This window comes from Delphinus delphis, chromosome 5 (genome assembly GCF_949987515.2).
Source record: "Delphinus delphis chromosome 5, mDelDel1.2, whole genome shotgun sequence".
Taxonomy (NCBI): Eukaryota; Metazoa; Chordata; class Mammalia; order Artiodactyla; family Delphinidae; genus Delphinus; species Delphinus delphis.
Window position 1 is genome coordinate 25,112,317 of NC_082687.1, and position 26,221 is coordinate 25,138,537.

A 26,221-nucleotide genomic window follows, 5' to 3' on the forward strand; every position below is an offset into this window, starting at 1 on the left:
CGTGGAAAGAACTCACCATTGAAGTCATCTGGGCCTGGAGTTTTCTTTGTTAAGTGGTTTTTAATTATGAATTCAGATTCTGTAGTAAATGTACAACTACTCAGTTTTTCTATTTATTCTTAGCCAGTTTTGGTAAATTTTGTTCTTCAAGGAATTTGTTCATTTATTCTAACTTATCATATTATACTGACCTAAATTTGTTTATAATATTCCCCTTTTATGATTTTAATTAGACTTTTCCAACCTCGGTACTATTGATATTTGGGGCAAGAAAATTGCTGTGGGAGACTGTTCTGTGCATTGTAGAATGTGGAGCACCATGCCCGGCCTCTACCCACTGAATGCTGATAGTGTGACAACCAAAAATGTCTCTAGACACTGCCAGATGTTCCTTGGGGACAAAACAGCTCTGATAGAGAATCAGAGTTTTAATGTCTATAGGATCTTTAGGGATCTTTCATTCCATGTACTGGTAATTTGTCTCTTTATTTTTTGATTAATTTTGTTAAGAGCTTTGTAGGGTGTGCAGAAGCAGGCTCTGCCCCAGATCTGGCCCATGGATCATTTTGCTGACCTCAGCTTAGATCACTAACTTTTCTTTTCTAATAAAGGAATGAAAATGCTATAAACTTCTCTTCTAAGAATACTTTATCTGTATCCCATAAATTTTAAAATCCTATGCTGTGTTGATGGATATCAGCCAATTAATAGCTCTAAACAATTAGTATTGTTTATCTATGGAGATAACATATGGGCATTACTGAGTATTATTCCAACAAAATTGCTTACAAATGGATTTTTGGTTCTGTGAGAGACAAGGGATAATATTAATATAACAATCTAAGAAAATGTAGTCACATACTGTCCCAACTAGTTGATAAACTGATATAAATTCTTACAATTTGGCAATATTCTTTTTGCTCTTCTAGCTAGGAAAAGCCAGTCTGCAACATCGAAAAATGTTTACCAGGATGAGAAAATAACAGTGATTTTACAGCACCTTATCAAGTATTGATTTGGTGCCACCTGCTGGGAGGCAGAAACGGGTTTCCAGCATCCTCAAAGGGTGAGAATTATGACCTTAGAAGCTGTAAAACTTTGCCTATAGCATAAAATGAAACATAATATAGGTACCTTTGGGCCTGTAAGAAATCAATAATTCTAGAATAAATAAACTGCATATAAAAATATGATCTATGTATTAAAATGGGAGTGTATTCTTTTCCATCTAAGAGAAATCAGATGGCATATTTGCATTTACCATGAAATGATATACAATAAAGTTCCTTAAAATGGTGAGCTCCTCAGGTACTGATTGTGTATTTCTGTAAAGGTAATTCATCACTTGACTGGGGCTAGTGGAGGAGCTTAAGATGTGAAGAACCACTGCTAAAGGAAGATTAGTAAAAAAAAATAAAACTAAATCTAATGATAACATTGATTGTCATAGGCAGAATAGTAGCCCCTCAAAGACATCCATGCCCTAATGCTCAGTGCCCAGAGGATGAAGCCTTGCACCCAGAGACCAGAACCAGGAGCCACAGAGGATTATACCTAGGCCTTGAAACTAAATGGAGACTGCCAGATTGGATTTGAAATCGTATGGGCCTGGGACTCCTTTTTTCCTTCCACTCTCTCCCTTTCTGAATGGGAATGGTTATAACTGCTCTCCTGTGTCTCCTCCTCCACCATTGAGAACTGGTTTCCTAGTCTCACAGATCTACAATAGAAAGGGATATCTGCCCCAGCATGGATTATACTCACCTATACCTAATTTAGACTTAGATGATACTTGGGATTTTTGAGATTTAGATGAGAAGCTGTCACGGGTTGAAAATTTGAGGGACTTAGAGAGGGGATGAATCGATTTTGCATGTGAACAGATGTGAATCTTTGGGAGGAAGAGGGCAGACTGGGGCAGGCAGAACGGCCCCTCCCAAAGGTGTCCTCACCCTAATCATCAGAATCTGTGAATAAATAACCTTATGAGGAAAAAGGGACTTTGAAGATGTGGTTAAGGCTAAGAACCTTGAGATGGACAGATGAGCTGGGTGGGCCTAATTTAATCACCCACATCCTTAAAATTCTTTGACCAATGTTACTGGCTTTGAAGATGGAAGAAAGGGGCCCCAAGCCAAGGAATGTAAGTGGCCTCTAGAATTTGGGAAAAAGCAAAGCAACAGATCCTCTCCTAGAGCCTCTGGAAAGGAAGCAGTCAGCTGACATCTTGCTTTTACTCCAGTGAGACATGTGTGGGACTTCAAACCTGCAGAACTTTAATATATTTGTGTTCTTTTAAACCACTAAGTTTATGGTAATTTTTTTTACAACAGTAATAGAAAATGAATCTGGTAATAACAGCTAACAGTTACTATGTTCTAGCACTACAGCACTACATCTATCTCAGATGATAACTCTCTTATGAAAGGAAGATAAAGCACCCTGAAATCATATTACATAATCTGGCCTTGGTTACCTCTCTGACCTCATCTCCTGTTGCTCTACCTCTTGCTTCTATCACCCATTCACTCTGGTCTCCTTACTATCTTTTAAGCATGCCAAGCAAGCTGTCCCCTTTTTTTAGTATGTGCTTTCCTTAGATATCCACAACTCACTCCTCACTTTCTTCAGGTCTCTGCTCAAACGTCATCTTCTCAGTGAGGCCTTCTTCTTTGTCCACCCTCTATAAAATCTATACCCATCCTTACCTGGCACTCCCTAACCCCTAAACCCTAGTTTATTATTCTAAATAGCACTTTTAATCATTTGATATGTATTTACTTGTTTACTCGGTTTTTTCTTGCTCCCTAAATATAAGCTCTATGTGGCCAGGGGCTTTATCTGTATTGATGACAGTTGTATCTCCAGAACCTAATACAGCGCCTGGCACATAGTAGTCACTCAATAAATATTTGTAGGACTAAAGGAACATTTTCAAAACAATTGACAGATTACAAGAATTCATTTATGCTAAAATTCTAATGCAGAATACACATCATGGAGCAGGGCAGATACACATTAACATTACTTTGGTTGGCAAATGGACCTCAGTGTACAGATTCAATATCATGCCTTGAAGAATGAGATCATTTCTCAGATGACTTCCTACAGTTTATAAGATTTATAATCCTACAGATTATAAGAAAACTAGTATATAAATGAATTTTGCATTTTCCTATAAATAAGCATAACCAAAACATTTTTAAAAGATAATTACTAGCTACATTTTTCCCAACTTTTTAGTCTTGAAAAATTTCAAACCTATAGAAAATCTGAAAGAAAGAACCACAATTAACACAGTGCCATATTTTCTCTCTGCACACACACTTTTTGTTTTTTGGCCTGGACTATGTGAAAGCAGTTTGCAGATATCATGACCTCATCCCTAAATACTTCAGCATGCATCTCCTAAGAACAAAGGCCGTTTTCTAATAATCACAATATTATTATGCCTGAGAAATCTAAGTTAACAACATATCTATTATGCTTCCATGTTCAAATTTCCCCAACTGTCCACAAAATGTCCTATATAACTTTTTAAAAATCCATATTCCTATCCAAATCATGGTTGCCCATTAATGGAGATCAGTCCTTCTGTCTTTCGTTGTCTTTCATGATATTGACATTATCGAAAAGTCCAAACAAATCACATTCTTAACTTAACTGAGTGTTTCCTCACAGATTCAGGCTAAACGTTTTGGCAAGAATGCTACATCAGTGTACTTCCAATAATTTGTGTTTTCCTCAGTATTGATGCTAGAAATTTTTTCCTCGAAGCAACTATTAACTTTTTGCAAAGTACTAATGTTCCAAGAACATGCTTTAGAGAACACTTGGATAAGGAAAAAAAAAGTGAAATGCACAAAAATGTTTAAGAGTTTGAAGTTAAAAAGCAGGTAAGGATTGTAAATCATTTTTAAATTACAAACTTCATTTCCTTAGGTAATGCAAACTCAGCTTTCAAGTTTAACACATACCAAAAAAAACGCACAAAACATTGTACAGGTGAGCAGCACCAAGCTTAAAGAAAGGAAATAACTTCTCCCAAGTTCTATCCTTATTCTATTTACTGTGTTCAGGAGCTGAGACCTAAAACCAGGTCTGAGTGCTTACATGTTCTTTCCACCAGACCCCCTGCTTCACTTAGCCTGTTTTACTTTCTGTAATTGACTATTCTTGGGTCTACAATTACTCTGGGATGTAAGTGGTGGGCGGTTTTTAGTCTAAATAATAATAATAAAGATGCTAAGGAAGACGAATCCATTTTTTATTGTTCCATATTCAGTAAGAACCAATTCATGGCAAGTAATTGAGGAATGCCTAACCCCTCCCAAATGCATGCAATTATGCAAATCATATGTGGGGACTGGGGGCTTGGCTCCAGGCACTAATTATAATATAGCCCCCATTTATGACTATTTCTATTCGCCGTAATTTGATCCTTTGCTATTGCCTTATGATGCTGTCTTTATTACACTACAGCAAACATTTGGGAGACGTCAGTTTTTCCTAAAAGTCCTGGAACTCAAACTCAGGTTTTTCTACTTATTACAGGATTCAACAGTTTTTCAAAAAAAATAAGTTACCATTCTTAGCTGCAGTGAGGTAGCAAATATTAAGCATGTTTGTTTTCACCCATTTCAGGCGAAAGCCTCTCGCCCTCTGACGACTTTCCAAGGGCGGTGAGCGTGAGTCCTTGCTTTTGGTACAACTCACGAAATATTAATCAATATAAATGTGTAACTTTTAAGAGAAAAATCTGCGAGCCCTTCCGCCGTTTAAAACCACGCCATGCTTAAAAGCTTGAGTTGTACAGAACGTGAGCATTTACTCCTACAGGTTGGAAATTGCTTTGCGGAGTTTGAGTTCCCTTAATTTCACCAGACTGTCAAACGTCCCCATGTCCCGCCCTTCACCCCATACTTCTTAGCTTCCAGGGAGAGTTAGGAAGAGGTCTGCGTCTCTGGACCGCCGCAGGATGCGGGGGCTGGGCTGGACTCTGGCTCCATCTCCCGGGCTTTGCGGAGCGCCAAGCCCGGGAGAGGATGGACATTACCCCTCGACCTTCGGAGGCGATCTGGAGCTAGAGGAGAGCAAAAGCTACCCGTGAACACCGTCAAGCGCCCTCCCCAGCTGCACTTCCTTGACGGCTGCCCGGCGCCCCGCGGACCTCCCTACGCTCCGCGGGCCCGCAGGCCTTCAAGGCTCACAGGCCCTCCGCCACATAACTCGCGGCCAAGTCCGCCGGGACCCAGGCCACACCCCACGCCGCCACCCGGTCCCCGGCCGCTCCCCTTGCCCCACGCGCCGGCAGTGGGCACTGCGCCTGCGCGCCCGCGAGCGCGGGGCGGGGCGAATCGGCCCGGCGGAAGGGGCGGGGCGGGGCGGGGCTGGGCTGTACTTCCGTGGTCGCGGGTGGGTGAGTAGGGGCTCGGGGTAGCGTGCGGCGTCCGGAGTCCGGCGGGGTTCCCGCCTCGGGTCGTCGGGGAGCCCATGTCGGCGTCGCGGCGCCCCCTGGAGGATTTGGGGAGGGGGAAGGAAGAAGAGACTATTACTGAGTTGGATGATGTCGGGGTGCGGGAAGTGTGTGGACAAGCAGGCGTTGGCAAAATGGGTTCAGAGGTTGGTTTTCTCCTTAGAAAGGAAATTCTCTTCAAACAGCGTTTTAAAATTTTCATCATTTTGGACAGGCTTGTGAGTTTACCGTTGTGCCTCAGTAAGGCAGTTTTGGTAAGGTGGCTGGTCCCTTGCCGCTGCCAAACCTAATGGTTAACCAGAGGATGGGTCGGAAAAAGGCACAATAGTCCAGCTTAGCTACTACCAAAGAGGGAAATTAAAACTCATCTTTTATGGAATAAAATCCAGGATATAAAAATAGGGTGCAAAAAAAAATAGGGTTCAAATCGAAAGTCACAAACAGCATCTAGGTTCTGTCAAATACTGTGCCGGGCGCGGACTAGGTCTCTTCCAGCAGACATACTGTATTCAGATAATTTGTTTTTATCATTAGAAAATGAAAGACAATCTAAGCCAGAATGACCTGAAAAAATTTAATTATCTTGAGAGTTGTGCCTTAATACATATACTTTGGAAAACAAACACTACTATAGCTTTTCCAAGTTGGTAGAAAACCAAAAGTTTCCCGAAAGCCTGTGCAGATTCCTAATCATTTTGGGGTCTACAATGTCCAGAATGTTCTTTTATGTAGTAAAAACTTCATATCGTTTTGTGTGCAAGGTAATAAGAACCAGACAGTTCCGTTCCTTTAAGGGCTGTATTCTATTAGGAGAGACAAAGAAACGTGAAAAGTTATATAATGGTAAGAAATGTAAGTTACAGCTTGAGATATTTGAAGATATCGAAAATCCTTTATTTGGCATGGAAAGTGCTGGTGAATGCTTGAAATGAGTACCCCTCAGCTGATTGTTGCCATGTGGGAATGTGGGTCCCTCAAACACAGATACGATTTTCTCCAACACAGGCCAAAAATCTCTCTCTTTGTGCTTTTTCTTGATTTTTAATATTGTTGGCAACCTGCAGTTATGCACTCACACACCCTCTGTGGGCCAGGAACAGGGAGTTTGTGACATCTGCAGATTATCACCTGAGTACTCAGAAATAATTGGAATCAAAAGAGCAAGAAGTTCCTGGAAACTGATAGGAAGGGATTTAAGAAAACTGGGGTTTAAGCTGGGTTGAAATGGAGAGGTGTCATGGAGGGGAAGGATGTAACGAGTGAGTAAAATCTCAGTGGGGAAAGCGAACAGCAGGTTTGGAAGATAATTAGTTAACTCTCCTTAGGAGAGGTCTGAGAAGGCAAGTGCAGTAAATGGAGGAAAACTGGTTTGGGAAACCCTTCAATACCAGACTGGACTTTATCCTCCGGCACTGGTTCTCAAATTTGAGCTTACATCAGAATCACCTGGCAGGCTTGTGAGACGGTGGCAGGCTTGGCTTCCACCTTCAGAGTTCCTGATTCTGAAGGTCTGGGGTGGGGCTTGAGAATATCCCCTTCTTACTAGTTCTCAGTTGATGGAGATGCTACTGGTCTTGGGAGCACACTTTAAGAACTACTGTCCTAGGGTGTGGGAAACTATTGGAGGAATTTGAGGTGGATCAGTAAGGAGATCACATTCATGGTTCAGTATGAGTCTTGCTGTGACGTCCAAGATGGAGGACTGGGGAAGAGAGAAAAGAAGTTTCCTTAGAGTTGATTAACGCCTGTCGATGCCAGGCCCGCTCATGCACGCAATTTCATTTCATGCTCACTTTGACCTTGATGTGTAAGTCTTAATATTTTCATATGGAGAATAGTAGAGACTGCCCAGGTCCCATAGCTAGTCTCAGAGCCCCTTAAGACTAGTTCAGGTTTGAACTAGGGTAGTAGCAGTGGAAATGAATCAGGACATTGACTGGTGATGGAATTTAGAAAAATCAAGACTTCCTCAGAAAATTGAAACCTGAAAGTAGAAATTGGGAAATAGTCTTAACAGAGAGTGATAAAAGGTAAAGTGGACAGAGAACTTTAGAATATTCCCTGCATGAATTAAGTATGCGTTCTGTATTACTCTGCTATAACAGCGACCTATTTAAAAGCTGCTTGTTTAAAAAGTCATTCTGTTCTACCAAAATTTCCTGAAATTATTTGAAAAGAAGAAAGTAAAGCCTCCTGTGGGGATGATGGGAGATGGTAACCAGATTAATGGCATCTGACAACTTATCTTCACATCAAAAGTGATCAGCATCGAGGAATAGAAACACATGGTGTAAACACTGCTTCGCCTGTATGAACTGTGCTGTGCCACAGACACTGACCTAATGTATTGATTTTGGAAATCCTGGATGCTTTTTCTTGCCAGAGTAGTTATTGAAATTGAGAATATTCATTGGATCAATTTCAAGACAAATATTCCAAGTCAGACTGGCTGCTGCAGAGCAAATTTTTAATGAAGGAAAACATCCATATACTGAAATAGATTTTAAGAAGGAAGTCCTAAAAATATATTTATACTGTGAAATCTAGAAAAATGTAAGTTTTCAAACACTGATCAACTGAGTAATCAGCATAATGGAGTTATTGACCCATACAAAACTATAACATACATTCATTCATTTATTCTGTGAGCCCTAAACTGTGAGCCATAACCTGTGGATCCAACGATAACTCGGTCTAGGCAAGACTGACATCTTAAAAAATGGTCACAAAACGATGTGATTAGCACTGTAATAGAGGGATGTGACCAGTACATGATGACAGGAGATAGAAATGCTGACTGAAGGGGTATAGAAAGGAGGCCAGGGAACTGTCTATAGAGGAGGAGACTCTTGAGTTGGTCTTGACAGCTGAGGAGGAATTTGTGAGATGATTAAGGCATTCCAATCAGAAGGAACATCACGGACAATGACCAAGATGTATAAAAGAGTGTGGGTTTTTCTGGAACCTTTGTGCAGATCAGAATAGTTACAGCAATATGGTAAAAGTGGAGGAGGGGGATGAGTTAAGTTGGAGAAGTAGATAAGAGCACTCAGAGAGTATGAAAGATTTATGTAGTGACTGGCTTGGCTGGATTGTAAACCTCATGATGTTGGGAGCCATGTTGGACCTGTACACGAGTGTATTCCAAGGCCTTAGCGGAGTGCCTAGCATATGGTAGGTTCTCAATAAATAGTTGCTGAATGAATGAACAGGTAAATCATAGAAAACAGTTTCTTTAAGATAAGATAGAGGGAACTTTTAAAGTGTTTTAAGCAGTGGAGTAATATCGTCAGATTTACATTTTATGAGGATAAGTGGTAGTATGGAAGGAAGATGGTTAATAACGACCATAGAAATGGCTATAGTAGTTTCTGCCTATTGGTAGATTGCAATCTGCATTTTAAGAAAAAATAGAAAAGAGTATTAGAGGATATCACATGTAATAGGGTTAAATAATGTTTTATGAAACTTCTATTTTAGTTATATGTATGCCTGTGTGTTGACTGATGTAAGTGTATTTTTTCCTGTGGACTTTGATGCGAGTTTGAAAGTCATTATAGTAATGTGGACATGATGGTGGAGAGAATGGAATGGATATAAAAGATATTTTGGAGGAAAACAAATGTGGAAAACTAGCACCTTAAAATGCTGCTGTCCATATGAACCCTCTTGCAGGGAAGGGGATGCACTTACCCAACCTATTTCAGTATTTTTGCTTACTTGATGTTTTTCATTATATATTAATAAGTTGACATTCTGGTTTATTAGGAATGGCGGTGCTTTGAGGCATCTTACTGTGTGTTGTAAATGCTGCAAAATTTCTCTTATTTTGGTAGTGCTCAGTTTAAAATTGTAGGATGAAGCCATACTCTTAAGAGTTGTGAAGATTCATTGAAACAGTTTGATTTGATTATTGGCCAGGTTATTAGATTTCTTTCCGTAAGAAAGCAGCGAAAGCTGCTTAGTTACATGAGCGGGTGGGAAGGCCTTCTCCCTACCTGCATGACTTTGCCACTCCAGTAGACTTAGTCTGTTCTGCCTGCGACACGTAAATAAGGGCAGAAAGGTGTTCCTACAAGGCAGTTATATTGGCTTTTAAAAAATTTACAAACTCCTTTAAAATCTGGTTGATGTGGTTAAAATGAGTTTAACTATGTTGTGCACTTCGTTGTCAGGTGTGAATTATTCTGTGGGGAAAGAAAACATTTAAAAGTTTTAGAAATTTGGTCTGTTCTGTCACCTAATACATTATTGGGATCTCCTACTGATAAGGTTTGCACAGAAAATGTAAACTAATTTTTCATCTTGGCCTAAGGGGGGAAAAAAGAGAGAGAAAGAAAAAGAAACAAAATGAAGATAAACAGCCTGCCATACTCATTCCATACTCAAATGTGGAGGGTTATTTGGTGTTCCCTTAATGTGGCATGACTCCACTCCTCTTTTTATACGAGAATCTAGAGTTGACACCAAGATCTGGAATTAATAAAAGGGCATATTTTAAATCGAATCCATTCTTTGCTCCACTTTGGGAGGGGCAGAGTTACTAATATCTATTTCCCTCTTAGCCAAAGGAGCTTTCCTTTATTCTAAAGCAATTTATTAAGACAAAATGCCACAGAGAGTCAAAAGACCTGTGTTTGAGTCCTGGCCCTACCACTGGTTATGACTGTAGTCACCTAACTCGCTCTTGGTTTCCCTTTATTAAATGAGAATAGTAACAACTATCCAACTGTCCTCATGGAATTGTCTGGGAGAATAAAGTGAAATAAAGTAGTTGAAAATGGTTCATAAACTCTTGAGTGACAAGCAAGTGGGAAATGAAATAAGTTCACATTAGCATTTTTTTGAACCATTGCAATGCGCCAGGCTCCATGGCAAGCTTTGGGGATCCTAATGTGGACAAGAGGGTCTTGAATCCGGCTTCTCCTCTCCGTCCCTTAATGCCTTGCCTTGGCCCAGGTCCCCATCATCTCTTTTGGGTCTTTGCTAGGCTGGGCTGTATGTTACCAGGATCTGGTCACTCGACTTCTTGCTGCTGCTCCTAGTGTTATCTCCTAAACACCAAAGTTGATTAGGTCACTGCCGTCCCTGAAGATCTCTGTTGTTTCTCCTCCACCAAGACAACATCTACTTCCTTGGCCTCAGTTTACATCCTGATTGGGCTTCATTTTTTATCACTAGTTCCATATGTATGTATGCCAGGTTTCTGCTTCACTGAATTACTCAGTCTTCTCTGATATGGCAGGGAAGAGACCAGGTCCCAGCTCGGCCTCTGTACAAGTATGTCCTCAGCCTAGAAGGCCTGCCTCATCCTTCTTCAGCTTTGCTTAACCTTTCAGACCCAGCCCTGACATAGTCTCCTGCATGACTTGAACCCTCTCCTCCCACAGGAGAGTTAGTTTCTGTAACCTTGTCTGTTCCCACAGCACATTGTTCTTTCTTTGGACACGGTGTTTATTACTCTGTGAGCTGTTGAAGTGCTGGGATTACGTCATTTAGGGTAAGATAAGGAGGCTGTCCACCTAAGGAGGTGTAGTGGATTGAATGGTGGCCTCCAAAAAGATATGTCCACGTGCTAATCCCTGGAACTTGAGAATGTGACTTTATTTGGAAAAAGGGTCTTTGCAGATGTAATTAAGTTAAGGATCTTGAGGTGAGATCATCTTGGATTATCTGAATGGTCCCAATTCAACAACAGATGTCTGCACAGAGGAGAGACACAAAGAGTAAGCCGTGTGAAGACAGAGGCAGAGATTGGAGTGTTGCAGCCGTGAGCTGAGGACCCCTGCAGGGAAGAGTCCCCTTCTAGAACCTTTGGAGGGAGTGACATCCTGCTAACACATTGATTTCTGACTTCCAGCCTCCAGAACCATGAGAGGATAAATTTCTGTTGTTTTAATCCACCGAGTTTGTGGTTAATTTGTTACAGCAGCCTTAGAATACTAATACAGAAGTTTATAGTACAGTGACTGGAACATAATAAAATATCACTGTCACCACCCTCAAAGACACTATTATCGCTATTATTTTTGTAACCAACCTAGCCTGGGACCTGGAAGGTAGTACCTGCTCAGAAAATAGCCTTGCCTGTTCACTTTCTAGTCTGGTGGCAGTGGTGGTGGTATGTATGAGAAAGAAGTGTGTTTAAAGGTGGTATCGAAAGAGAGCCAGAATAGAGCACCTCTTAGTTTTTTTTGTTTGTTTTAAATGTCTTTTTGTGTGTTTATGTGAAGGGCGGTAGTGGATGTTTTTAAGTTGTTTTTTAGAAACATTTTTACACATTTTAAAATAAATTGTCCTTTTAGAAGACTAACAGTAAAATGATGAGCAGTTATATTTCTAACAATAAAAAAAATCTTAAAATGTTTCTTCTTTTTTCCTAATAAAACATTATTTAGCTAAAATTAATTTTGTGCTGGCCTTGGAACACAATTTAGAGAGGGACTTGGGAGCCACAAGGTAATTTATTTCATGTGCTACAAGGTACTTGAAAACCAAAAATTTCAAATAATCATAAATGCAGACTTGGTAGGTGTTATGTATTGTTTGTAAATTTTAGTTTGCCACTGGAAGCTAGGTCTATGACCTAATTTTTACTAAAGTTTTATAAATTGGTGTCGTAGTAATAAGAGCTAATGTTTATTGAGCTCTTACTATGTTCTAGGCACTGTTCCCAGCTTTTTATATGAATTAACTCATTTTGTTCTAGCTTTCCTGTCTCTTCTCTATTCTCTTAACTCAAGAGGAAGCTGAGGCACAGAGTGGTTAAGTAACTTGCCCAAGGACATGATAGCTTAAGTGGCAGAGACGCAGAGTGGCCCTGGCTCGTAACCTCCACACTCTCCTGACTCTCAGTGGACCCTGTCAGCCTTCATTGTCTAATACAGTCTGAAGCGGAGAATATCAGTAGATCTAAGCGAAGGGTCCTTATCCAATCCTATAGTGGCTCAAACTTTAGTGTGCTTACCCACGGAGATTCTGATTCCTGGGGATGGGGATAAGCATTTTTTTTTTTTTTTTTTTTCCTGCGGTACGCGGGCCTCTCACTGTTGTGGCCTCTCCCGTTGCGGAGCACAGGCTCCAGACGCGCAGGCTCATCGGCCATGGCTCACGGGCCCAGCCGCTCCGCGGCATGTGGGATCTTCCCGGACCGGGGCATGAACCCTTGTCCCCCGCATCAGCAGGCGGACTCCCAACCACTGCGCCACCAGGGAAGCCCCGGGATAAGCATTTTTAATACGCACCAAGGTGGTTCTGACCGTACTTTGAGATGCCCTGGATCAGGTTCCAGACAGTCCTCACGGTTCATTTCACACGAAGGCTTGTGGTGGTGGCTTGTGTGCTTATGTTAGGCCATTCTTTGTGTATTATCTGTGTGCCAGGTGAGTCTATTGAATACATACATGGATCTAAACTTTTGCCTGAATGCCTGCCTTACTAATCACCTTTCTTTTATGGAGATGAATAAAAGGCCAGCATCAGAGGGATTTTTTTTTAACCTTTTGAATGAGCTTCGGAATAGGGTATATTCGATCTGAGGAAATCGTTATGATGGATGTAAGGTTTGTAGACGGAAGAAAATAATCATGACATAGAATTTCTACTCTATTGGGTGTTTTTTTTTTTTTGGTATGTTTGTTTTTTGTTTAAAAGAAAATTTTAATGTGTACTGGACTTCACAGCAGAGCAGTAGTTTCATGATTTGGGTTACTCTGAATATTAACTGTGGACAAGGAAGGAGTCCTTGCTCTTAAGTTTGGGAAGAAACTTTCATGCCTCTGTACAACCCAAACCCCTGATTATGTGTGTTTTAGAATCTAGGGAGAACACTAAGCTTGCAGTTTTACTACTTCCGTATCTTAGTTGCATGTTGAACTGGCAAAATATGTTTTTCTTTCTCTTAGGGAGTCACGAATCGCACTGAACCAAAAAACGTCCAGCCATTTCTTCAGTTACAAGCAAAATGAATATTCCCATGCTGCTCCAACATCCTCATCGGGACTTCCTTAAAGTCCTTTTAAGAACACTTTACCGACGTTACCACTTCATCTTACCCTCAAGTACTCACCTCAGATCAGGACTTCCATGTGCTCAGCCATTCAGTTATCTCGGACTCCATCATGCAAAGTGGATGCTGCCGTCAAATGGTTTAACAAGAAAATTATGTCTGCAAACAACCTTAAAGGAACAGACAGAAGGACTTTCTGATAAAGAACAAAGGCTTGTGGATGAGCTTTATACTGGTTTAATCCAAGGGCAAAGGGCCTGCTTGGCGGAGGCCATAACTCTTATAGAATCAACTCACAACAGGAAGAAAGAGCTAGCCCAGGTGCTTCTTCAGAAAGTGTTAGTCCGCCACAGAGAACAAGAGAAATTAAATAAAGGAAAACCACTAGCATTTCGAGTGGGTCAGTCTTTGTTTTTTTTGGGTTTTTTTGTTTTGTTTTTTGTCCAGTGAATATTTTTCTAAATTCTCTCTTCTTTTAAAATAAGTCAAAATAGCTTATGATCTAATGGGGATTTTTTTGTCCTTGCAGAATTTTGGAATGAATTTTGAATGCCTTTTCTTTGTAAATATTAGTCTTGTTACGTGGTGGGAAATGCAATGGCCATTTGAACGAAGGCTCTGTATTTTAAGAGAATAAGGTGAGATTCCTCTTTTGGCAGGGATCTCGCTGTGGCTCCCAGAACAGAAACGTGCGCAGGAAGAACTGTTCACCAGTTTACTCCTTTCTCTCAGTAGAACTTCTGCTTAATAGTCTAAAGTGACTTCCCTGCTGTTGTGGTTATAGCAACCATAATTATCCTTATCACATTTCAGAATTCTACTTCTTAGGTGTTTCGTTAGTCTTTTCTCTAAGCAAGTCTCACTTCTTTCAGATACTTTAAAAAAAAATAATATATTTATTTATTTATTTTTGGCTGCATTGGGTCTTTGTTGCTCTGCGTGGGCTTTCTCTAGTTGCGGCGAGCAGGGGCTCCTCTTCGTTGCAGTGCGCGGGCTTCTCATTGCGGTGGCTTCTCTTGTTGTGGAGCACGGGCTCTAGGCATGCGGGCTCAGTAGTTGTGGCACCCAGGCTCAGTAGTTGTGGCTCGCGGGCCCTAGAGCGCAGGCTTAGTAGTTGTGGCGCACGGGCTTAGTTGCTCCGCGGCATGTGGGATCTTCCCGGACCAGGACACGAACCCGTGTACCCTGCATTGGCAGGTGGATTCTTAACCACTGTGCCACTAGGGAGGTACCTCAGATACTTGTTTATTAGAGTTTCTGGAAATGGCTTGGCTCTAAGCACAGCCAGCTCAATACCAAAATGCCTTTTAAAGGAGACACCATGTTCATATGCTGTCTAAAAATATTAGGTGTTCACTTCTTGAACAGTTGATCTGTTTCTGTAATTGCAAATAAGCTTGTTATATTTTCGAAGCTGTGCATTATAGAATAATCTAGACGTGTTTGACCAGAAGGAATTAAGCAAGTTTTGGGTGGAGCGAGCGCCTTTCATGATGGCAAACTAGGTGATTCCAGCCAACCCTCGCACTACAAACAACTTAAAATGGGGGACAAAGTGCATAAATTGTGTGAGGAATGGGTAAATATACTTAAAAGTGGATTGGCATTACTTACGTCTCAGTTTATTTGCAGTATGGGGCCTAAAACCTCCTAGATTTTAGGGTAATGGGGCCTAATGCTTTAAAGATAATTCCCAAAAGAGCTCACCAACTGCTGTTTGTACTAGTCCACATTTCCCCCTCACCTTATTCTTCTGCCCTCACTGCGGGGACTCTCTTTCTGAGAGTACTGCGCTGGGTGTTAATACTCTTTATGTATTGTGGACAAAATAGCAAATTCCCAAAGAGAAATTCCAGTTATGACAGAGTGTTTACTTATTAGGCTGTAGAGAATCTTTGAAGAGAAAATGTCCAGAAATACCTAGAGTTAACCAGCAACTCATACATAACTAGCAACTCATAAATTTGCAGCACTATTCTGCTTCTTCCATCCGGACCTTATGAGGCCAGATAAACCTGAGTCTTTGTTGCAGTTGTTTTATCACCGTGGTAAATAAAAGCAACAAATGTTTATTCAGCACCCATTAAGACAGAGACCTGCCCTGAAGATTGTGGTGTGTCGCCAAGCATACCATATGCCATACATACTTTATGTAGTTACAATTAAGTGCTTATGTTTTATAGATTTTATTGAACATATATATCTCCTGATGCCATGTGCTATTCTAAACATATCGCAAAATTAACTCATCTGATCCTCACAATAACCTGAAGAAATAGGTGCTCTTATATCCATTTTATGGCAGAATGTACTCAGGTACAGAATCTTGCCCAAGATTACACAGCTCATAAGAGGTAGAGCTAGAGATAGACCCGGCCGACTGGCTCCAGAGTTTGTGTTCTTGCCTGCCATGCTCTGCTAACTCTCCAAGTAGGGGAATTTCCTGCCTTTCTTAAGATTAAAAAAAAAAAAAGTTTTTTTTTCAGGATTCAGTTTATATTATTTTCTTTGAGTTATGAGTGAGATGAAAAAATTGTATTTCATAAGTAGAAAATTATTTTCTCAATCACTGGGAATTTCTGGAGTAATGAGTTGTTCTTCCAGTGGAAACATAGCATGGACAGAATCGGGGTGGGTGGAATAATCATTGATCATGATGAGAGGTGGGCAGATGTTGGAGAAATTCAGCACATTAACAACACAGGCAATGAAGTCTGCCCCAAAAGCTCTACGTTATACTAAAAAGGCAAGTCACATTTTGTAATTTTTAAAAGTGAATCTGGTGAACATATGGAACTCTGACTTCTCTCCCTCCTGTAACCCTATTACTCAGGGACTAGATAAATAGGTAGATTTTCTTTTACTGCTTTAGGAAGCGTTAAACTACATTAATGACGGTTTTAATAAGGAGAAGTAGAAGGTAGTCTGGTATTTTAATAGAACTCATCATGGTGCTGATTTCATTTATTTCATTAAATTACAAAGTCTGTCTCCACCATAGGATTGTCTGGGCCTCCTGGTGCTGGGAAGTCAACCTTTATAGAATATTTTGGAAAAATGCTTACTGAGAGAGGGCACAAATTATCTGTGCTGGCTGTGGACCCTTCTTCTTGTACTAGCGGTGGTGAGTATTGCTGCTGCTTTGTAACTTGCAGAGGAGGGGCTTGTGGAGTGGAGCCGACTCTCTGTTGCAGTTTAGGGGGAATCTGCACAGACGGGTGTCTTCTAACCTCTGGCTGAGTTTGGTCTCGGTGAAGGAAGGGAGGTGGTGGGTGTGAGGTGGAGGCTGAGGGAGGTGTTTGGGGCATCGGGTTCTCCAGGGGAGGTTAGCTTACAGGTAACCTAGGAGTAGCCTGGGTAGGTAGAGAACTAGGAGAACAGGTGCCAGAAGTTGGAGATGATCAAAAGTCAGTTTCACCCCTTTGTCTATCATACCTGAGGCTCAGCCCCTTTTCCTTCTATTGTTTTTCCTGGCTCCATCAGCCCCTACGCAGTTCAGAAAATGGCTTCTTAGTAATTTCCCCATATTGTAACGTCTCTTCTCAAGCTTAAAAAAAATCTTCATGCTCTGTTTAACTTGTCACCTGTTTATATTACATGTTCAGTTAAACAGAAAGCTCTTAGGGGGACCATGTGATATACTCTGTTCCTGGCAGCACTTAGCCTAGTACGTTGCACACAGTGCTCGGCAATTACTGATTTGAGGTCATGCAGTCACTCAAAGTTTAACTCGCAGCTCATCAGAGATAAAATGAATAAACTAAATTCCCCAAAGGATCATTTAAGGGAAACATAAATCATACTATATAAATACTCAGGAAAGCCTTTTCTTCCCTTACCCCTCTTGATGATTGAAGCATCTCACATGACAGTTATTCATTTAACAAGTATTTCAACACCTATCGTAGGCGAGGCCCTGTACAAAAAAGGTACTGTGTTGTTTAATGTTGAATAAGATGCAGTTCTCTTGGCCTTATGGAGCTCTATATCTCATGAGGGAAACAGACGGGTGCATGCAGGCCATTACAATGTAATGTGTGTTGCGAAGGGGGAAATACAGGGTGTTTTGTGGAAGGGTTTGGTTTATATCCTGTGGGTTTAATGCTAAAAAATAAATACAATATCATATTTCAGGGGCTTTAGGTCAATAGAGAGGTGGACAACAATTCCTGTTACCATCCATTGAGAAATTTAGCTGAGAACATTCACAGTTTTTGATTCACTATAATGAAAGGGTTAACCGTAAAGTAAAATTTATACTCGCAAAGTTCAAGATTAAATCCATGTCAGTGTATTATCCTTTTTTATAGTCTAAGAACTTTGTGAAAGGTAAGCACTTGAACAAAGAATTTATTTATAGTGGCCTTCATTTTCACACAGGTGCAGAGACTTGCCTCCCACCTTCATAATACTCTAGAATACTTGCAATAGCAAAAGAAAACAATAGTTTGAGATAAGAGTAGCGGAAATGGTGACATAAGATAACCTGATGGAAGTTACGTAGCTATGTGGTTCCTAACCTTTCTCAGACCAAAAATGCAGGTCCTTTTCTCAGGTAAAAATACAAAGACTCTGAAAGAAAAAACTGTGCAAGGATAAACAGGACGCTCTTACCTTTTCATTGTAACAGTAGATACATTTGAAAATAGCATTCCATTGAAGTTTGAGAAGCCTGTAGTCAATCCCTGTTGTGCTTCGGACTCACGGGCCCCCTGCAGTGGGAGCTCGGAGACCTCCCTAAGGCTCTGCAGTCACCAGTTTTAGATTCACTGGCAAAGACAATTATATGGGAGAGTAATTTCATAAATGTTTCAGTTCGGTGTGTTAGGATCTATAGGATAATAATGTAAAGTGTAGCTTTGGCAGACTGTTGACTTACACAGAGATGATTTCACCCAGAAAATTACTTTAGAACAAAGTTTTATGTCCAGTAAATAAGGTAGTCGAGCTCTGTTGGTAGGTGTATGCTGGGGCATTAGAACCTATGAGAAGTCAAAACTGGAATCATCAAGGAAAAGGTCATATCTTTAAGGGACTCCTCAGTGTTTAGCAGCAGCTTTGGAAAGGTGAGCTCTTGAGCAGAAATTAAAATTCAGGTTAGAACAGCACTACACTTTCAGATGTTACTACATGGCTAAAGGAGAGAAGGTAAAGGTAATTTCACTAATTCCGGGGCTTTCAGTCTTCTAGAATTTGCAGGTACGGGTGTTTGCCAGAATACTGCAGTACACACGGAAACAGCAACGGTTCTATTCCACAGGCATTACATTAATTGCATTCAGTGTACAAGATATGTAAGACATGGTCCTATAGACAAGCAACTCAGTGAAAGCAGAGTTTCTCAACCTTGGCACTGATGACATTCTTTGTTGTGGGCAGCTGTCCTGCACATGGAAGGATGCTTAGCAGTATCCTTGATCTCTACCTACCAGATGCCAGGAACACCCTTCCCTCCAGTTGTGACAAGTACAGATATCTCTACACATTGCTAAGTGTCCTCTGGGGGAAAAAATCACTCCCAGCTGAGAACCATAAACACAGCAACGTTAAGAGGACAGTAAAGAACCACCCCACCTGGAATGGAAGATTGATTTGGGGATTAGTGAAGCTGAAATTGGACAGGTAAGGTAGGCTACATTCTGAGGGCCTCCAATGCAAGACTGAAGAATCTAGATTTGAACCTCTAGTCAGTGGGAGCCATTATAGGTGTTGAGGGGCTTAAAACATTAAATAGATTAATTTGGCATCGTTACATACATGGTGTTGGAAAAAAGCTTAATAATATGAAATACAATTTGAGGTTTGGGGAGAAATGTCCTGAAGCACTTCCCCTAGGAATTGGCTGATTGATAATTGGCCCTTATAGGTGTTCCATGATTATAAAATGTAACTGTGTGTTTTAGGATCACTCTTAGGTGATAAAACCCGAATGACTGAGTTATCAAGAGATATGAATGCATACATCAGGCCATCTCCTACTAGAGGTACTTTAGGAGGTGTGACAAGGACCACAAATGAAGCTATTCTGTTGTGCGAAGGAGGTGGATATGACATAATTCTTATTGAAACCGTGGGTGAGTGTGATTTTCTATTCTATAACAATAAAATACTATTAAAATGAATGCTGCATAAAGATGAATGACGGCTAATCTCATTTTGTTCATTCAGCAGATACTTACTAAAGAGGTAATTAAATATAAGCTATCTCAGACTCTGTAGGAGATATGAGTATATAGACTATAATCCTTACCCTTAAAGAAAAGAAAGGTGAGCCCTGTGTCTGGATAACTGTTATACAAGGTGGTATGTTTTCAGTGCTGGAGAAACTGTCAGCATTAGGATGACCTATGGAAACACTAACATAACACCCATTTTATTTAAGCAGAGTCATATGTCTGCAGTATTCACTGAGAAGATTAGCGTAGTTGGGCACCTCATGTTTTATTTCACCTTTATATCCCTAGCACGTGGTTACACACAATGAAAATACTGAAAAGGAAACCCCAAGAACTTCACATTCCCGTGGAGAGACAATTTGTTATATTACTGTGTGATCAATGTTTGTGACACAACCTGATTCAGATTTGGGGGATCAGGGAAGACTTCAGGGAGGAGGTGACAGTTGAACTCAGTTTTTTTGTTTTTTTTTTTTTTTGGCTGCGTTGGGTCTTTGTTGCTGTGCACGGGCTTTCTCTAGTATGTGGCGAGCGGGGGCTACTCTTCGTTGCGGTGAGCAGGCTTCTCATTTCAGTGGCTTCTCTTGTTGCGGAGCACGGGCTCTAGGTGCGCAGGCTTCAGTAGTTGTGGCGTACGGGCTTAGTTGCTCCACGGCATGTGGGATGTTCCCGGACCAGGGCTCGAACCTGTGTCCCCTGCATTGGCAGTCGGATTCTTAACCACTGCGCCACCAGGGAAGCCCCTGAACTCAGTTTTGAAGGGAGGGTTGGAGTTAAGTAAAGTATGGGCTAAGGGGCCTTGACTGAAACACAGGAGTGAGCGAATGTGGCCCAGTCAGGGCACTGCATTTTGCGCAGGATCCTTAGAGCATGGAGCACGAAGGCAGGGAGTGAAGACGTGGGCTAGAGTCCAGGAGTCCATCGTCTAAGGGCAGATGGAGGAAAAGTTGCCTGAGTAGTGGTAGGAGAATCAAGGGGGAAGAGGACCATAAAATCACACATATTCATGGAAAGTTGTGTTTGGCTGCATGTTTCAGAGACTCAGACTATCTCTGACTCAAACAAGGAAGAGGGTGGGTTCTGTTTGTTTGTGTATTTGTGTTTTTTGTAAATAAAAGAAGCCTGGAGGCAGGCAGGCCCAGAGGTCGTGGTGGTTCTACAGCGCCCCGTGGGGGGGGGGGGGGCTCTCCCTGCTCTCCATTCTTAGCACTTAGTTTCCAGCCTCAAGGTTGCCCATGGATAAAAGACGGCTGATGAAGCTCTAACTCACCTCCCTGTTCCAGGTAGAAGGAAGGAAGAAGGGGGAATAAGGAAGGGGAAGGGGTCGGAAGCGGTATACCTCCTGGCTGGCTTTGCCCTCTTGAAAGAACTCTCCTGGAAACGCCATCTAGTGACTTCTGCTTTCACACATTAACATCTCTGGCTGACTGGTGATGTGGGGGGTCTCTGGGGGGTCTGGTGATGTGGTCTTTCACCTGGGACACTGATGCCCCTGGTGAACCTGGGGGAAGGAAATAGGGAAGGATGAACATTGCGTGGGCGACCAGAAGTCTCTGCCCCACCGAGGAAGGAGAGAGTTGGAGAGGAGGTTTAGTGGAGTGGGGCACGTGGAAGTCAGATTTAAGTGGATTGCAGTTAATGTGAAGTAGTCGCGTGAGGACAGTGGGCATAAGTTGCCTTTTTCCAGACATTTAGCTATCAAGAGGAAGTGAGAAATGCGGGGATGAGGGCAGGAGGTTGGGAGTTTTTGTCTTCTTATTTTCTGGTCGTGTTTGGTTTTCAGATGAGAAAGACTTGAGCCCAACTCATGGGATGTTTGAGGGACGGGAGCCTGTAGACAAGGGGAGGTTGGAGATAAAGCAGAGCCGGAGCCCAGGGGAGGTGGGAAGGAAGGAGAGGCTTCTGACACTGGGCCCGGCAAGGAGGCAGCAGGGCTGAGCGTGTGTTGTTTCTGCTTCTCTGTGGGGTTGTGGGGGGAGGCTGAGGACGTCCTTGCCTCTGTTTGGTCGTGAAGCAGGTGCCGCGGTCATCAATCATCGTCATGTAGGGAGATTATGGGACAGTGAACGTCTGTAGTAGCCACTGTGGGAAACAGGAAGGAAGCTGCCCGAGGGCGTTCAGGGGCATCGCTTGTCCTGTACCAAGAGGAAGATGTAGCCGATGTTGGAGCCCATGACCCTCTGGTGGCGCCTGTCCACACAGCTGAGGGATTTCTCCAGGACACTTAATGGAGGAGAGACACGGGCAGTAGGACTGATCCACGGGTGGGCTTTGCAGGGTGATAGAGGGATCAGGAGGCAAGGAAGCTGCCAGACATGGTCTAAGGTTGGAATCAGGCGCTCAAGCTGCTCACCCACGAAAGGGGAGCCGAGAACGAGCAGCGGGAGCGAGGGGAGAGCGCAGGTCTTCACCTTCTCCGTCCAGTCAGAGACCACGCTGGTGGGAGCGGGGCTGGACAGAGGTGGGGCGGACCCCAGCTTTGCTCTTCAGGCGAGGCAGCGGCGTTTAATACATTGTTCAGAGGTGGCGGTTAGAGCGGGGTCAGGTTGAGTGCGTGATGGCGAGTATGAGCAGATGAACTGGAGCGGAGGTGGTGGTCAGGGGAGTCGAGGAGGTCAAATTCCCGTGAATGTTTCAATATACACGCGTGATTTAAAATTCCAGGTGTGGGGCAGTCGGAGTTTGCTGTTGCCGACATGGTTGACATGTTTGTTTTACTACTGCCGCCAGCAGGAGGAGATGAATTGCAGGTAATTATTTTGACTTTCCCCCCCAACCCCGAAACACAAAGTGTACATCTCTGAAAGTACAAATTCCCCATGTTGTGGGTTTTTTGTAAATTAAGTTGATATTAGCGTAGGGAAAGAAACATCATTCACGTTGGCTAAAATACCCGAGTCAAAGGCAAACTCTCTATTTTTTTTTTCCAACTTATAGTAGTAGAACTTATGACCTTGAGCTAATGACACAACTTAGTCTTTCCACCTGTAACGTGGGGGATAGCTCCAGCCAAGAGACCACTGTTACATGGGTGTTTGTGCTACAGCTGGTTGAAAGGTCCTCATGAGATATTCCTTTGCTTTTAACTGGGATCCCACTGTCCTAGTTTATATACTGTAGAAAGGGTTCTTCCTTTCCTCCTGCAGCAGTCTGGCATTAACTCCCTGGACTTAGCACAGCCTGCACAGGCTGAGGGCATCATCCTCCCAAGACTGCTTTCACTCCGGACGCAAGCAGCAGGCCCGGGGGTTCCCAAGTCACCCATGCCTCTGTGGGAACCCGCAGATGTGCGGGTTCCCACTTACCCCTCAGGTGCGACAGTTCACTAGGATGACTCACGGAATTCAGGAAAGCACTGCGGTACCAGCTAGAGTTTTATTATGAAGGATGAAAATCAGGACCAGCCAAATGAACAGACACAGAGAGAGAGGTCTGGAAGGGTCCCAAACTCGAAACTTCTGTGTCCTCAGGACACATTTCCCTTCTGGCACATGCATGTGTTTCACCAGCCAAGGAGTGCTCCTGAGCTTCAGTGTCTGCAGTTTTTGTTGGGGTTTTATTATGCAGGCCTGATTGACCAAATCACTATCCACGTGATTGAAGTCAGTCTCCAGCCCCACTCTCCCCAGAGGAGGTCAGGCTGCTAGTGCATGGCTCAAAGCCCCAACCCTCTAATCACGTGGTTGGTTCTACTGGTGTGCTCAGCCCCCATTCTGAGTGATCTTGCATAAACCCAGGTATGGTCCCAGGCATGGTCCCAGGTACCCATGGCAAACAACAAAGTCACTCCTATCACTCAGGAAACTCCAAGGATTTAGCAGTTTCCCCCCAGGAACCTTGGGACAAAGACCAGATAAATGCTTTTTTTTTTTTAATTTTTATATTTATTTATTCATTTTTGGCTGCGTTGGGTCTTCGTTGCTGCACACGGGCTTTCTCTAGTTGTGACGAGCGGGGGCTACTCTTCATTGTGGTGCGTGGGCTTCTCATTGTGGTGGCTTCTCTTGTTGCTGAACACAGGCTCTAGGCTTCCGTAGTTGTGGCACACAGGCTCTAGAGCGCAGGCTCAGTAGTTGTGGTGCACGGGCTTAGTGGCTCCGCGGCATGAGGGGCCTTCCCAGACCAGGGCTTGAACCCGTGTCGCCTGCATTGGCAGGCGGATTCTTAACCACCGCGCCACCAGGGAAGTCCCCAAATTCTATATTACACAACACCTCCCCTTCAGCTGAAAAATTCTGAAAAACTAGTGACATCAGACTCTGGATGCTGCAGTTTAGAAACATTAACTATTAGAATTTAACCACTGAAAGTTACGTTTTAAAATATTTGAAAAGAAATTTTAATCTTAGATAGCAAAATCTTCATTTTCCAAATAAGGTTTGGCCTTAGGATTTTTCTGTGTTTTCACGCAACATAATTTAAATCAAGAGATTGAGGCGTTTTTAGCCATCAGGTTATTTTTTCCTCAAATGCAAATCAAAACAAAAATGCTACATACATTTAAGGAAAACTTCAAAGACTCTTTCTGGAAATGAACATGTTAGTGACGTAGGTGTTTTCTTTTTTAAGCACCTGAATGATGGATGGTTTTGCATCCTGCAGGGTTAGCTCCCGAGAAGTGGAATCTATCATGAGGCAGTGTGAGCTGTTTCCTGCCATTCAATCATATTGTGTCTGGATGATATATTTACTCTAATTCTGAATGTATTTCAGCGTGTTAGTCTCCAAATTTGAAAGAGATATTACAGATGACTTCCATAATCCCAAGAGTCGGTGCTTTTGAGTAATTTCTGTCAATAATTGTGATTCCTAGGACCCAGGGCTTGGGAGGGTGCAGAGAAAAAGTTAGAGTGTATGATTCTCAAAACCTTAGCAGTAACTGGTGTCCCATTTTTGATGGCATGAAATATTTTAGACGAATCAGTTTCTTTTCTTTTTCTCACCAGGGTATTAAAAGAGGTATAATTGAGATGGCAGACCTGGTGGCTATAACCAAATCTGATGGAGACTTGGTCGTGCCAGCTCGAAGGATACAAGCAGAGTATGTGAGCGCGCTGAAATTGCTCCGCAGGCGTTCAGGAGTCTGGAGACCAAAGGTCAGCCTGCATTCTGTTCTGCAGTTTTCACCCTGAGTGGACTGTGCCCGTTAGAAGAGAGGATGTGAGTCCCAAGCTAGACATATGATCAATCTTTGCTTGTAGATGAGATTATAATTTTAAAAACTGTGGCAAAGCCACAGAGTGTGTAGTTACGATTTTAAGTATAATCCTTCAACCACCAGAGGCCAAAGACTAGATGTGAGGCGATAAATTTGATTGCTTAATGCTTGGCTCGAGCCACTTGGATGTGATGACAAATCCATTCTGCAAGGAACCATCCTGAAGATTATGGCGCAATTAATGACTTGACCATCTAGGTTAGAGTTTGAGTAGGAGAGAACAGGCTTTTGATGTGGTAACTTTCCTTCCCATTATGGTTGTCGGGTGATGTTTTCGATAAGGAAAAAAAAAACCCGTAGTAAGTGATGCAGAAATACTGATGCGGACGCTTTATCTGTAGCAGGGCCCTGTGTTATTAAAGAGTAACCTATAATCACTATAACGAGAGCAACGGTGACACTTCTTGCTATCGGCTCCCGGCACGTTGTCTGTGCTGCGTCTGGAGCTGTCTAGTCCGTGCAGATACCCATGCTCGTAGCACCTGCTGAACCAGGCAATTTGATGGAGGGAACGGGGCTATTCTCTCAGCTCGGTTTCATTTTCTGGCTCTCAGCCCTCAGGGAAACCTACGTAGCATTGCCCTTCTCATCCTAGTGACCATTTCCCAGTTCATCCCTGTGGTCTCTGAAGACCATTCGAGCAATCCCCAGTCAAAATAAACCTCTGAGCTAAAAAATACGACCTTGGATCAGTGTCTTATTTCTGCTTCGCACTTAGTAACCTTAGTAAGTTACCTTAGTGTATTTCTCAGCGTGTCTACTTTGACACGATGATAAAATGTCTCATTTTTGTTGCCTACCTATTGCCATAGACTGTAAGACTTAATTGGCAAATGCCAGAGTCCCCATGACAATGTTTTCTATCGTTTTAAGTAAAATAGTTCTGGTTCTTCCCTTTTCAACAGGTAATTCGTATTTCTGCCAGAAGTGGAGAGGGGATCACTGAAATGTGGGATACAATGAAAGAATTCCAGGATGTGATGCTTGCCAGTGGGGAGCTGACTGCCAAGAGACAGAAGCAGCAGAAAGTTTGGATGTGGAACCTCATTCGGGAAAATGTGGTAGAACATTTCAGGACCCACCCCACAGTCCGGGAACAGATTCCTCTTCTGGAAAAAAGGGTTCTCAGTGGGGCCCTGTCCCCAGGACTAGCAGCAGACCTGTTGTTGAAAGCTTTTAAAAGCAGAGACTAATGAAATACTTCCTATCCAATAACTTTATATATCTTTTCATACATATAAAGTTATTGGATAGGGTGCACTTCATTTTAATAAAGTATTTTAATATTAAAAGTCACTTGCATGCTTATATTTTCAGTAATTCTCTTGTGGTGCCCTCGGCCT

General features: G+C 42.4%; 1 protein-coding gene across 2 annotated transcripts; it reads left to right on the forward strand.

The window, feature by feature from the left end:
* Positions 1–5,401: 5,401 nt before the first annotated feature.
* MMAA (metabolism of cobalamin associated A) lies at positions 5,402–26,214 on the forward strand. Of its 2 annotated transcripts, none has more exons than XM_060012111.1 (7): positions 5,402–5,419; positions 13,381–13,884; positions 16,486–16,608; positions 19,388–19,558; positions 22,325–22,410; positions 24,607–24,756; positions 25,784–26,214. In XM_060012111.1, the coding sequence occupies exons 2-7, from the start codon at positions 13,440–13,442 to the stop codon at positions 26,069–26,071; spliced, it is 1,263 nt and encodes a 420-aa protein (XP_059868094.1). In that variant the 5' UTR covers positions 5,402–5,419; positions 13,381–13,439; the 3' UTR covers positions 26,072–26,214. The 2 variants fall into 2 exon arrangements, with proteins under 2 accessions (XP_059868094.1, XP_059868093.1); XM_060012110.1 differs by lacking the exon at positions 5,402–5,419 and adding an exon at positions 5,426–5,622.
* Positions 26,215–26,221: the final 7 nt, after the last annotated feature.